At 35.7% G+C, this 14,818-nt stretch overlaps 2 protein-coding genes across 3 annotated transcripts; one reads left to right on the top strand and one right to left on the bottom strand.

Moving 5' to 3' along the window:
* Positions 1–1,117: 1,117 nt before the first annotated feature.
* LOC124437691 (threonine--tRNA ligase 1, cytoplasmic-like) lies at positions 1,118–14,167 on the top strand. The gene is made up of 5 exons (XM_046987669.1): positions 1,118–1,139; positions 2,195–2,291; positions 2,796–2,856; positions 3,026–3,112; positions 13,948–14,167. Exons 2-5 carry the CDS (start codon positions 2,219–2,221, stop codon positions 14,006–14,008), a joined length of 282 nt encoding a protein of 93 aa, XP_046843625.1. The 5' UTR covers positions 1,118–1,139; positions 2,195–2,218; the 3' UTR covers positions 14,009–14,167.
* Positions 7,246–9,406, bottom strand: LOC124437687. Of its 2 annotated transcripts, XR_006945800.1 has the most exons (3): positions 8,873–9,406; positions 7,679–8,477; positions 7,246–7,425 (listed from the first exon to the last, which is right to left on the bottom strand). XR_006945800.1 is itself a non-coding variant. In XM_046987666.1 (2 exons), exons 1-2 carry the CDS (start codon positions 9,103–9,105, stop codon positions 8,267–8,269), a joined length of 444 nt encoding a protein of 147 aa, XP_046843622.1. In that variant the 5' UTR covers positions 9,106–9,404; the 3' UTR covers positions 7,947–8,266. The 2 variants fall into 2 exon arrangements, 1 of the variants encoding a protein (XP_046843622.1); XM_046987666.1 differs by lacking the exon at positions 7,246–7,425 and having other exon boundaries at positions 7,947–8,477; positions 8,873–9,404.
* Positions 14,168–14,818: the final 651 nt, after the last annotated feature.

The raw sequence follows: 14,818 nt of genomic DNA, 5'->3' as shown, positions 1-14,818 counted from the left end.
GAATTTTATAATATTTCCATAATTTCACCAAAGACTATAATTCATGTATTTGAACACATTTTCCACATCAAAAGAACTTTGACAAAATAATCGAGTCCACCTTCCTGAAAATGAATTTTATAATATTTCCATACTTTCACCAAAAGACTATAATTCATGCATTTGAACACATTTTCCACAACAAAAAGAACTTTTATAGAAATAGGGATTCCCTGAAAATGAATTTAATCTTAGTTCCATTATTTTACCAAAAGACTATAATTCATGCATTTGAACACATTTTCCACATCCAAAAGAACTTTTAGAAAAATCGAGTCACCCCCCCTTAAAAAAGAATTTTATCATATTTCCATATTTTCATCAAACGATTATAATTAATGCATTGATGCATATAACGACTATAAAAAATGTTCAGGTTTAAATAAGGTCGAGATAGATAGTTCACACTATACCACGACGTAAAATTGCATGTAATTTACAAACTCTTGGCGTCACGTTCATTTGCTATAATAAAATTTACAATAAATATTTTTTTATTATTGATTGAACTATGGACGAATAAGAAAATTCATATCTAGAAATGACATGAATGAAAGGCAAAAGTAAATAAAAATGTGACTATTTTGACCACCAATGACATTAGGATGTTGATAGTGGTTACAATGGATGATAGTGGATAATTATAGACATGCTTTCAAAATGGCGTATGCTGAACAATTTTATTTTCAGTCAACTTGGAGCACACTTAATCATTTTATGGCAAGAATAGGTAAATGTTGGCTGAACTGTATAAAATAAGGCGTTCAAGGATGCAATTCGGAAGCGTAAAAAAAGACTTGAGGCATATGCAAGAGAACTATCTTCACGTAGCAGACTGACATTTGTGGTGAATTCACTGAATTGTTCTGGAAGCTAACAGTTATTGGTTGTTATTCTGGCTATGTGAAACCAATCTATCTGCATGAGTTCTATCATAATTTTAAACAGCAAATCGATGCGTTGCGTATGAGTTGTATCGACCAGCTTACTACACAGTCAACACTTCACCAATTTGGAATTTGAAACATTTTGGTGATAAGAATTTTATACCGACGTATCCCTGCGATAAAAGACTCACAAGAAAAACTGTTTTGTTCAGAGTAAGGTAAAAATATTTTACTCTCTGATTGCCTAAATATTCTTTGAGTATTTAAAACTGGCTCATATAAGACCATACATGTATGTAGTTAATGGGATCTACATTTTAGCTAGCGTGTGCAATATTTTTATAAGTAAAACGATGCACGGTAGTGAGGTAACTTAGTGATTAAATGTACTTGAAAGCCGAGGGAGATTTTGTAGTAAAAGTCACAAGACTTGTAGCACCAAGGGACTTTAGCTAACCTGCCAGGGCTTTCAAGTGCATTTGATTGCCAAAATGTTTTAGTCAGTGCTTCACACACTGTTTATAATTTTGGATCTGCAGCTATTATTACCTAAGTGAAGATCTATTGATTGTCATGCTTTATTTTATCTCCATGTTTTTTTTATATTTTCACCATCATAAGTTGAACATTTGAGTTACCTTGCATGAGTCGTTTTTACTTAAAATATGTTCTTTAACAATTTTGGTTCATCATTGTTTTTGTTTTCTTGTAATTGATTTTATTTAGTATTTGTAAATATTGCAACTAAAATATTAACTCGTTTCAGTCTCCGCTTGCTGAAATCAAGATGGCTTCTAACCTTGAACATTTCAAACATTACAACTCAATGGTTGAAACCATTGAACTATTTAATCAAGTTACATTTGTTTCATCGTGTGCAATTCCTCTTTATGGATATCAAAGATATAGACAGTTATTCAAGAATGAAATAAAATATAGAATGTTTTCATTTGTTGATTTGACATACAGATTGGTTTGTTTACCTCCCAAAAAAAGGGAGGAAATTTGTTCACAGCGAACATAAATGCAGTCTTTACAATGTTTTTTAGCTGTCTTGTCATAAATATCGAAAATGTTTAATGATTGATAATATTTTTAATTGTTTAACTAAATGAGTTTGTTTTATGCTTCATTAGAAACTGATGGAAGCTTTGAATAATTTTGGTCAAAAACGGCAGATAAATCCTGGGGATGGAGGATGAAGCTTTCTATGTTTACAGATGTATACCATTGTGAATTTATAATTTCATTGCTACCACAATTTATAGATTAATATAAAAATTTTTGATGCTATGAGATGGTCTCATCAATGTGCAACAATTGAACTGGATTTCCAACTTCCTGAGAGATTCAACCTCACGCTAGGTAAGTTTTGCCAGTAAGCTTTTCGTTGAATAACCTCACTACGGTCTTGATACTTAATTTATTTAACCAACAGTGACATGATTATTTGTTTCTATAGAAACCTATTGTTATATATTTATATGCTTATATATACTATATACTTATATGCAGCCTGCTACATTGCTGAACACTGAAAGTCCCACCTGCATTCAAACTCCAAAACAAACCCACCCATATAAGTATATAGTTACATTTAATATTGCAATCAGATAATTGCAATATAATAGTTAATAGTCCATGCATGTATCCCTGTGCATCCATCCCCCCCATGTAAATATCATTGATAATGGCTCACAAACATATGTAAGCCTGTGTATTATAGTCAGAGGATTACGCACAGTTTAAGTTTCCATGAAATTGTAGATCTTTACAAATTGTAACAATTTAGTAATTTATCAATATTCTATTACTCTATTGACAGTGGTGAAGGAGATATAAAATTACATCCTGTTATTATTCATCGAGCTATTGTAGGTTCAGTTGAAAAAATGATTGCTATTCCTTCTGAAAGCTTTGGTGGAAAATGGTGAGTGTTTTCTTGGCTCATGCCAGAGCTTAAAGCAAATGAAATGCCCTTAAAATGTTAAATTAAAATGATACAAAGTTTCTTAGTTGTTTGGAAATTTTTTATCATTTTTACTCTACTTTACTTTATTTCAAAATTTTGACGCACTGCATTTTCTGTTATTTTCTAGGATTTTATGGCTTTCTCCCCATCAAGTTCTAGTAATTCCTGTCAGTAGTAAATATGATGATTATGCCGAACCGGTAAATTTAATTTGGTAAGCCTTAGATTGAACTTGCACAGGCTAATGCAAACTCAGCTATGGACAAATTCAGGCGCGGATCCAGCTCCTTAGCTGACCGATGCGTTGCGAGCGCCGAAGTCGCGAGCCACCGCTAGGGGGGTCTGGGGGCATGCTCCCCCAGAAAATTTTTGAATTTTCACTATCCGAGAAGCATTTTCCAGCGATTTGGGAAAGGTGACAGAAAAATCTTAAGCGTAAATTTTATCGAAAAAATAACATGAGCCGTCTTTTGTAAGATAACAGCATTGATAAAAGCAATGTTCAAAGGTGGTCTTCTTCCAACGGTAAAAAAGATGAAAAGTTTAATAAAAGCAATGTTCAAAGATGGTCTTCTTCTAACGGTAAAAAAGATGAAAAGTTTAATAAAAGCAATGCTCAAAGATGGTCTTCTTCTAACGGCAGCAAAGATGACAACAATTATAAAAGCAATGTTCAAAGATGGTCTTCTTCTAACGGCAGCAAAGATGACAACAATTATAAAAGCAATGTTCAAAGATGGTCTTCTTCTAACGGCAGCAAAGATGACAACAATTATCAAAGCAATGTTCAAAGATGGTCTTCTAACGGCAGCAAAGATGACAACAATTATAAAAGAATGTTCAAAGATGGTCTTCTTCTAACGGCAGCAAAGATGACAACAATTATAAAAGCAATGTTCAAAGATGGTCTTCTTCTAACGGCAGCAAAGATGACAACAATTATAAAAGCAATGTTCAAAGATGGTCTTCTTCTAACGGCAGCAAAGATGACAACAATTATAAAAGCAATGTTCAAAGATGGTCTTCTTCTAACGGCAGCAAAGATGACAACAATTATAAAAGCAATGTTCAAAGATGGTCTTCTTCTAACGGCAGCAAAGATGACAACAATTATAAAAGCAATGTTCAAAGATGGTCTTTTTCTAACGGCAGCAAAGATGACAACAATTATAAAAGCAATGTTCAAAGATGGTCTTCTTCTAACGGCAGCAAAGATGACAACAATTATAAAAGCAATGTTCAAAGATGGTCTTCTTCTAACGGCAGCAAAGATGACAACAATTATAAAAGCAATGTTCAAAGATGGTCTTTTCTAACGGCAGCAAAGATGACAACAATTATAAAAGCAATGTTCAAAGATGGTCTTCTTCTAACGGCAGCAAAGATGACAACAATTATAAAAGCAATGTTCAAAGATGGTCTTCTTCTAACGGCAGCAAAGATGACAACAATTATAAAAGCAATGTTCAAAGATGGTCTTCTTCTAACGGCAGCAAAGATGACAACAATTATAAAAGCAATGTTCAAAGATGGTCTTCTTCTAACGGCAGCAAAGATGACAACAATTATAAAAGCAATGTTCAAAGATGGTCTTCTTCTAACGGCAGCAAAGATGACAACAATTATAAAAGCAATGTTCAAAGATGGTCTTCTTCTAACGGCAGCAAAGATGACAACAATTATAAAAGCAATGTTCAAAGATGGTCTTCTTCTAACGGCAGCAAAGATGACAACAATTATAAAAGCAATGTTCAAAGATGGTCTTCTTCTAACGGCAGCAAAGATGACAACAATTATAAAAGCAATGTTCAAAGATGGTCTTCTTCTAACGGCAGCAAAGATGACAACAATTATAAAAGCAATGTTCAAAGATGGTCTTCTAACGGCAGCAAAGATGACAACAATTATAAAAGCAATGTTCAAAGATGGTCTTCTTCTAACGGCAGCAAAGATGACAACAATTATAAAAGCAATGTTCAAAGATGGTCTTCTTCTAACGGCAGCAAAGATGACAACAATTATAAAAGCAATGTTGAAAGATCGTCTTCTTCCAACCACAGCAAAGATGAAATGTTTAAGAAAATCAATGTTTAAACGTGGTCTTCGTCCTCTCAATAACGGCTGAAAACAAGATAACTCTCAAAGAAAATGTAGGTTGTTTATCAGCATTAAGAATTTCTCATGGAGCTCATCGTCAAGCATCTGTTTCTTTATCCTCCAGGATATCAAGAAATTGCATCCTCGTTGGGTTTTGTCTAGCAAAGGTATTAATCACTTCTTCGACATCACACTTAATATCATCATTAATATGCATTTGGGCTAATCCATTTAACCTTTCGTTGATCATTGTGCTACGTAACCAAGTTTTCATTCGACGAAGGGCAGAAACGGATCTTTCACACTCACATGTAGTGACTGGCACAACAGCGAGTATCTTAAGCGCTGTAAATATATTTGGAAACGCAAGTTTGTTACAAGTTCGAAGCGTGTCGGCAATTGAATCGTACTTAACTTTCTCAAAGCCCCCTTTCCAATTTGTTTCCCACAATCCTAATTCAGCATGTATTTTCCGAAAGTGTGGCATATCCTCTTTATATGCAACAGCAAACTTCATAAACTCTTCCTTCCAATTAAAGTCCTTGCAATTGAGAAAAATACTAGGTATAATATAGAATCCACGATAAATATCGCACACCTCTGAAGAAAACCGAAATTCCATCTGTTCAATCAAGTGATCAAGAAGAGGGATGGTTAGTTTCATGCGGTAGTATTCACGTGCTGTATGTGCAGGATAGTTTTCACGAGTTGTCTGAACATTGCAAAGTCGAGGAATTTTTTCATCAACGTTTACTCTGTTTGCTAAATCCACTGCTTCTTCGTAGTATTGGTCATGAATTGTATCAGCCGAGCTGCGTAAAATTTTTAATTGTGACTTCAAAAGATTTATATGTTTAATTGATTCAGCGATATCGATCATCCTTTGCTGCAGTTGGACAGTCAACGACATTGTGTGATGCAGAACATTTGATGTAATCACAAGATTAACAATAAATTCGAAAGATTTTATGGAACGAAGATATCCCTCTGCGTCCCTACTTGAATTATCAAAATCTTTATTCATATTGAGCTTCATGTACTCTAAACTTTGACAAACAGGTACAAATGCTTCCACAAATCCATCAAGTGTACGTATCCGTTCAACCCAACGCGTTGTGGATGGAGCTCCTAGTTTTTTACGACGTAACCCAGACTTTTCCATATTCTGCCTCAAGCACTGCATTCGTAGGGGGGATGGGCTGAAGAAACTGAAGATCTTTTGAGCATGCCCCAACATGTTTTTGACAGTTTGCTCACCACATGCTTTAGCAACAACAAGGTTCAATCGATGACTAGCGCAATGGATATACAAAGCTTTTGGATTTTTCTTTAAAATACGACCAGCAACTCCCTTTGATTTGCTTGACATTGCACTGGCACCATCATAGCACTGACCACGACAGTTGGAAAGTAGTAGCCCAACTTCGTTTAAAGTATCTTCGATATTCTTCGCTAGCGCTTCGCCAGTCATTCCTTCACACTCAACAAATTTAATAAATCGTTCATTAATTTCTTGCTTTGAGTCAACATACCTTACAACAATTGGCATCTGCTCGATACTGCTGCAGTCTGTTGCCTCATCACCAAGGACTGAGTAAATTGGGCATTCACTAGAATTGATGTCAGAAACAATCTTTTCTTTGATTTGTTCCCCGCAGATCTTTATCAGCTTGTTTTGAATTGTCTTCGAACGATAAGTTGCATTCTTACTTGCATTTTCAAAATGTTTTTCTAGTTTCGCGTCACCCGCGTCTACTCTAAAATTCAAAAAGGCTTGAAAGTTCCCAGGATTAGAAGATAGAAAATACTTTGAGTCGTCACGATGGCCTCGTAAGGGAAGATTCTGTCTGCCTGCCAGTATAATAGTTTTAATAATAGAGCCTAAAACGTCACGATTGTATTGAATGCGGGCACTTCTAAGATGATCGGCTTGTTCGTCGATGCCAATAGTTTTACCTTTCATCACACGTTGGAACTGCGACAAACGTAACTTGGAGTCACGGTGAATTAGGGAATATTTGTCATGCTGGTAAAATTTTGTTGCCGCACTTTGCCAGTTTCTTAAGGGTTCCTTAAATAATTTACTAAGCTTTGAACCATTATGTCCTGTTTGATGACCGAACAAAACGCAATAATAACAAAAGGCTCCATCAAATAATTTAGAGTAGCACAACCAGGACCAACGATCTAGCCAGCCAGCACAAAATTTTCTTGAAGATTTACCATTCTCAAAAAGGAAAATTGAAAGAAGGGGAGGCTTCCAGTGATTTGTTATAAGTCTTAGCTTTGTGTCGTCATCTAGGGCCGCCACAGATACAAAATGTCCAATATCCAAGGGATCAACATCTGTCATATCAGTTTTTACAGATTTTGACAAGGGACAAGAAGCATTTGATACTTTTCCATCTTTAAAGTGGCATGAAAGAGGTCCTAAATAAAACATTACTAAGATGTAGGTATACGACTACATTCAAAATAATAAAGCCTGAATGCGTTAACATGCAAGGTCATATATCATAGGTCATTGTTTTGGTGCATTTGAGTGAAAGCTTGTTGCCAATTTGACGATCTCATGTTTAGAAGGAAGGATTTATTCACATGTACAAAAATATCCTCCATCCCACAACGAATACTTTATATTGCATGGTATGCTTTACTTATGTTCTTAGAAAAGCATGCTTACCTATAATTAAAATATATTTGCACATGAACAATCACTAATTTAACCCACGTTTTAAGGAAGTCTTCAAGCAATCATAGCTGCTGCCATCTAAGTCTTCCCTTGGTGAGGATTTTGCAGGTGCTACCAAAGTTGTGTCTATTTGTTGCTCAAGTCCACTTTTATTTTTCTGTAAGACATCAACTTTAAAGTGGTCAGTAATTTTTTTTTTATTATTAACTCTTGAGTTATTAGTTTGATTAAATTCAATTAGTGGTACAAAATGATTGGGTTGAAATTCTATATCTAATTCTGGAAGAGAATAAGCACCAGTAGTTGTCCACATTAAAATTAACTTAGCAGGCTGAACAAGTTGACTTGAAATATGTTGGTGTGCTTGCCGTGGAAGAATTTTACCATTTAGAAATTGTGAATATTTGGTCTCCTGGTCCAACTTTTCGGGATAAACTGAAATTATAGTCATTCCAGTGACAGAAGACAAACCAAATATACACATAAGTGAAGAATAAGTACCATTGCATGCATTATTTAGAGCTTCCTCTTTAACTACTATTACCTTTGTGCTTGGATTTTTCCTATCATAGCCATTGCCTAAAGCCACATCTGATACTGATGCAGAAAAGCAGTATTTTCTGACTTAAAAAAATGCAACTTATCTTTTAAGTAAGGGTGGTTAGCATAATACTCCTGGTGATTGAATAGCTCAATGCTTGTCAAGTCTCTCAGCAAATGACATAGGTCTTCCTTGCCACAAAGTAATTTTGAGCAGGCTCTGTACAGACAATTACCATCACCTCTAGTTCTAAATATAGCAGAGTTAAGAAAATTCTCATTGTGTGGCTAAAAATTAGAAATCAGAAGAATTCAAAACTTAAATGTCTGACAGGGTTATTTGAAAAGAAAATGTTAGCTTCTACTGAAGTCATAAGTATATTGGAAGAAGGAATACAGTCATTACATTTTAATGTAATCCATACAATACATAAACTAAAATGCAACTAAAATCGCACCTACCCTGCATATTACAGTTTGTATTATATTTCATATGAATACAAGTATAAGTGCTGCATAAGTAATATGACATCGTGTATATTTTATGATGATTGTTCGTCGTTATCTACACGACTACACTCTGAGTCTGAAATGAGTACACTATTTACATTTAAAACATGCAAGCATAAAGGTAAATTTACTTACTTTAAAGCTCTTAGTTCTCCACTTTGCCAATGAACTGTCAAGTGCTTAGGTATTAACATTTCACTTGACATATCTCTCCCATTTTTACCCTTTGAAAAGGGATTCCAAGGAGAGGATTTTGAAATAAAAGTAGCAGCTCTCGTTTCATAGGTTCGGCGCACTCCATTAATATCAAATGACTTCTCTTCTCGAAGCAGAGTACACAGATCGTGTTTGATATTCTCGACAGCCATGACTTCGATCGATGATTGCGAGTTATATCAAGTGATCAAATAACAATGCATTCAACTTTGAAGTTCAAAGTTGAATGCATCGGTGCCATGTGCCCACAATCACAAAATTATGGAAAATGCATCGCTCAGCGGCAAAATCTACCGTGACGTGGGCCCTAAAACAATGGTTTTGCTGATGTCACAGTAGATTTCACGCGGAAAAGGACTCGGGACCGATGCATCGACCGATGCATCGCAAATCTACTGTGACGTAGCGATGCCTCTTCCATCTACCGTGACGTGCTGGCAGAATACTATTAAATTACTTACTAATTAAAATCGTGGCCAGAGATTTGCCAGGCGGAAAGCGAATTTTCAATATGAACATAATAGCCCAACATACTTTTAAGAAAGCCATCACAATAATCAAATAGAGAAGGATTTATTAATTACGTTTCGTCTTTAACTTAAGACATCTTCAGATTAATTGAATTAATATATATACACGAGGTTTTAAATACAAGCATATAGTATGGGGTGTTAAATTACATGTGAGAGGAGTAGGAAGTTTAGATGATGGAATAAGTGAGGATGGCGGTATATTAAAGAAGGTGAAGGGGGATTGAGTTGCCTTGGGTGTTAAGAGAGGGTTTAAGTTTGGATATAAGAAGGCTTTCATGAATCATAAGGTCATAATTGTCGGAGGAGGAAGAGAGAATTGAGAAATCATTAAAATCGGCAAGGTGAGATGTATTTCTTATATGAGAAAGAACTGCAGATGGTGGTGGACATAAGGAAGGCTTCCCTGTTAAGGGAGAGATTCCCAAGTGTTCTGATATTCTGGTGTGTAAATGATGCGTGGTTTGACCCACATACGATGCAGACCCTATCCTTAAAAGGAAAGAAAGAGGAGAGACGCCTGGAAGAACGAAAAACAAAGCGAACGTTGATATGAGGAAAGGCAGCATTGCAGAGTCGAGTGATTTGAGTGCGAATCTGAAGACAGTGTAGACCAGTAAAAGGGAGACAGAAGTACATGATTTTCTTAGGAGCAGTGTGAATAAGATCTTTGGGTTCAAATGTATTGTTGAGGAAGCGGTGAACATGATTGTCAAATATGTATGAAGGGAAGTTGTTTAAGGTGAACAATTTTCTAACGACTTCTAGTTCGGTATGAAAGTGCTCATAGCTGGAGCAGAGGTTGAAAATTCTGTGAAGTAAAGAGGAGATCAAGGAGCGTTTGTATTGAATGGGAATGAAACTATGGAAATTGGTGAAGAGACCAGTGAAAGTGGGTTTACGATACACGGAGGTGGAAAACTTGCCGTTTGAGCGAGTTATTTTACGTCAAGAAAGGGAGCGTGTTGTCTTTTCCAGTTCAGATGTAAAGGAGATGTTAGGATGTTGGTGGTTGAGATAGGTGAGGAAAAGAGGTATGTGATCCAATGATCGGAAGAGTAGAAAGCAATCATCAACGTAACGTTGGTAAAGAAGGGGTTTGAAGGTGGAGGGACAGTTGTGAAGCCATGAATTTTCATTGAAGGCCATAAATATGTTCGCAAATAGTGGGCCTAGGGGGCTGCCCATAGCCACACCATCAATCTGTTGATAAACTTGGCCGTTAAAGAAGAAATGACAGTTTTTGACGGAGAGGGAGAGAAGTTGAGTGAATTGTGAACGGTCAAGGCCTTGAAAGGACGTGTTATTGGAGAAGATGTGATTAGTTATGGCGATTGTTTCATCCACTGGGATGTTGGTGAACAATGATTTAACATCAAAGCTCGCCATCACAACGTTATTGGCGTTAATGTCACTTTGTAAAGATCTTGGACAAAAGAGAAAGAGTCCTTGATAACATGGGAGTTGGCGGAGATTGGTGTAATGAGAGGAATAAAGAATTTCGCTAGCTTGTAGGAGTAGTGGTCAATACTAGATAAGATTGGTCTTAGAGGTATGGAGGATTTATGAATTTTAGGGAGTCCATAAAGTATGCCGATACGTGTACCTGTGGGATAAAGTTCGTTGTATGTTTTTTCATTTATGCATTTTTCTGCCTTTAGTTTTCTCAGCAACGTCTTTACTTGATTCTCGCGTTTCAGTGTAATTTTGATGGCATCATCATTTAGAAGTTCGAATTTCGATGTGTCCGTTAGAATTTCCATCATCTTTTTGTGGTAGTCGTTTTTATTCAGAATAACAACTCCGTTGCCTTTATCCGTTGTTACGATATATATAGTTATTATATATTCGTTGTTACGATATATATAGTTATTATACATAGTTTTTAATTGTGTTTTGTTGGTTTTAATAGCTTTATAGCGGTTTTTAAATGGTTCTGTATACAATGTATTGACAGACAATCTTGACCCAATCACACGTGCGGGGTAATTGTCGGCTAAGGTTCAATTTGATCTATTTATGAATCATTGCGAACAACACTACAAAAAAACCCCAAAAATATCCGAAAATATATCGTCATATCTATATTTTTTCGAAGCGGGATTTATCGAGCACAAAAGCGACGACACTTATCAATGGTGAAGGATTGTCCCTGTATGAAATATCTAAGTTATAAGATTCGGCTATGAAATGCACACTAAACGGCAAAATATGACGGAAAGTGGGTTTAGGAGGAAGGTATGCGAAATATGTTCTATCGTATGCCAGCAAAAACAATGTAAATTTCTTGAAACAACGAAAATATAAAAATTCAATCTCTGCCACGAATATTTGTTAATTTGTGCAAATTGCCATTTGACCATAGCTGGTGTATGGTAATTTCCTCAGTAAATATTAAACTCATGTAAATTTTTCTCCCATGACCACCCTAAAAGTGAACTTTCGAAACACCATAAACACTACAGAATTGTTTGAAGATTGTTTTGGTGTCTGCTTATGAGAGGTTGTAAATAAGTTAATAGTAAGAGTATTGGCAGGGACCTAATAGCAGTGTCTGCTTTCGGGAGGTGTCCGTTAGTAGTAAAGTTCTGACTGATTTTGCTTATAGTTTCGTCTATAAAGTTTCTATAGGGTAACTAGTTTTTATAAATGAGAACAAGTAGTTGCGTTCTGTTTTTTGGCTTCTTCTGTGCTGCAGTGAATGTTAATTCTATTAAAAAGTGTTCGAATGTTGCTTATTTTGTGTTGTGTGGAATGATTACGGTTGAAATCAAGTATTTGGTCTGTAAGGGTATTTATGCCGTATACTTGTTTGTTTAGTCTTGTTGTGTTTTTTTTGTCTTTAGTGAAGGTTATCTTCTTTGTAGTATTTTTATGGTGTGTAGCATTTGTCCAGTTTTGGCTTTCTTGACTATGGCAAAGATATCGTCTTTATATCTATTCCATAGTCTGCCTGTTTCATCTGTGCTGTTGGTGACTGATTGTGTTTCGAGGTTTTGCACGACAGCTTTTGCGAGGAAGGTGTATAGTGGTGACCCCATTGATTCGCTGAAAGTTGTCTATAGTATGAGTTTTAGAAGAAGAATTCAGTGGAGAGGCAAAGGTTGAGTAAGTCTAGGATTTTATTTGTCTAGTTGTGTTGTTTGGCTATGTCTAATGGTATGGATGTGAAGAGTGATGTCACATTGTAATTAGATATCATGATTTTGTCTGGTCAATAGTTCATATGTATGTGATCCTGGAATTAAGAACAAGAATTGGAATGTACGACCTTTAAGAAAGTTTTTGAAAACATGGGAAAATACAATTCACCAATCAAGTGAGTTCAATAAGTGGGAAATAAACGCATGAACAATCTTTGAGATTTAGGTGCGTGAAATATAAGTTTTGGAATTTAAGTGCTTTAACTATAGTCTTTGGATGTTAGGTGCATGAACTATAGTCTTTGGGAGCTCTTTCATGAACTATAGTCCTTCGGAGTAAGGTGCATGAACTATAGTCTTTGGTAATTAGATACATTAACTATTTTCTTTGGTGTTAGTTGCATGAACTAAACTCTTTGGGAAATAGACGCATGATCTTATAGTCTTTGCGAGTTACGTGCGTGAAATATAGTCTTTGGGAGTTAGGTGTATGAACTATAGTCGTTCCGAGTTTAGGTGCATGAAGAAGAATTTTTGGGAGTTTAGTCTTTGAAGTTGGGTGTGTGAAAGATATTCTTTGAAAGTTAAGTTTGTGAACTCTAGTCTTTGGGAGTTAGGTACATGAACTATATTGTTAAGATGCACGAACAATATACATATATATAGATTTTATAGCCTTTAGGTGCATGAACTAAAGTCTTTGTGAAATAGACACATTAGCTATAGTCTTTGGGAGTTAGGTGCATGGAAAATTTAACTGTCTTTTCAGCATATGAAGTTACCCCCACGATGACACACACACACTATGATCAAACGAAACATTTTTCTTGCGAGCGCTTTATTAGCGATTAGAACCGATGGAACTCGATTACCATTTCATTTATTTCAACGGTGTCATGAGATCGTTTAAGTCGCATGAACTATAGTATTATAGAAATAGACGCATGAACAGTCATTGCGAGTTAGCAAAATTACTTTGTGCTCAGCAGTTCGAAGTAGGTGGCAAACTACTTTGAAACAACTTCACAATTTGCTAAAATTCTAATTCAAATTATATAGCGGGGGGACAATCTAATTTCATAGAAAAAACCAATTGTAACTGAGCACGAATGTAATTAAACGACGACCTTTCCAATTATGAAAAGTAAATATACATGCGCGAAAGCGGAACGTATTCATAACGCTTCTTCTTGTTTATAGACCAATGTTTCCAGTTTGGTAAGAACTGATCTTAGTGACTCGTTAGTGACTCCTAGTGACTCCTCAGTACAACATTACGTAATTTTTATTTCAGTTGACATATTCGTCGTGTTTTTTAAAGGCAACTTTTCAAACGAAGTTTGTGGATTTGGGTCATCCTCCAGTTGGATGTTGCTCTCTAACTATACCTAATTTATTTGGTCATTCACAGGTACACGTGACTTGTTTATATTAAACGGAGGCCTGGGCACTAGGTCATATTTTGCCATGTTATGTATTTGAGTTGTATCCACGCCTATTGATCACTTTATATAAACATTAAAATGTTTTCTTTTCTTGAACCTGAGAGGATGTGTTATGTTCTGAGGTGTTAAAAATTAACTGTGAGATTGAAAAGTAATTAAAACTACGAATAGCTTTATCTAAGTTCCCCAAAATGCTTTACTCCCTATCCCTACCCCCCCGCCTTAAAAAAAGTGTATCGTGAAACATAATTGTTGATTTTATAAAAGAACCGAGATGCTTTAAAAAAAATTCATTTTGTCTTACGGTGAATTTCCTTTAAATCAGGCAATGTCTGTTATTCTATGCAACACGAAACTCGACTGCGACATGGCAAAGGAACGCGGAATTGTCGCAGAAATTTTATCTTTCAAACATTTCGAGGAGGAGCTCAATTCACTTTTGGCGAGATCTTCACTAGTTTCTAGACAGGTTTGTGTGTCTATTTTTACGAGGGAGAGAGATTGGGCACTATTGGAAAGGAGAGGAAGGGGGTGGGCGGAGCTTAGCAACTAGAGAGAGGACACGGGACCTTTGAAAATGCAATAGATTTCTATTGTTATTCATGGACGTTCACGTCGAAGATGATGAAAACATTTACAGTTTCGAACTTTGAAAAAATCCCATGTCAGCAAATAGTAAAGCAGCATATTTAATATTGTAGTGCCTTCGAGAAACAGACGTTGATGGTCAACGGTAATATACAAGAA

Source organism: Xenia sp. Carnegie-2017, unplaced genomic scaffold (assembly GCF_021976095.1).
Source record: "Xenia sp. Carnegie-2017 unplaced genomic scaffold, XeniaSp_v1 HiC_scaffold_16, whole genome shotgun sequence".
Lineage (NCBI taxonomy): Eukaryota > Metazoa > Cnidaria > Anthozoa > Malacalcyonacea > Xeniidae > Xenia > Xenia sp. Carnegie-2017.
The sequence above is the reverse complement of the archived record's forward strand: the minus strand, read 5'-3'. Positions and strand labels throughout refer to the sequence as shown.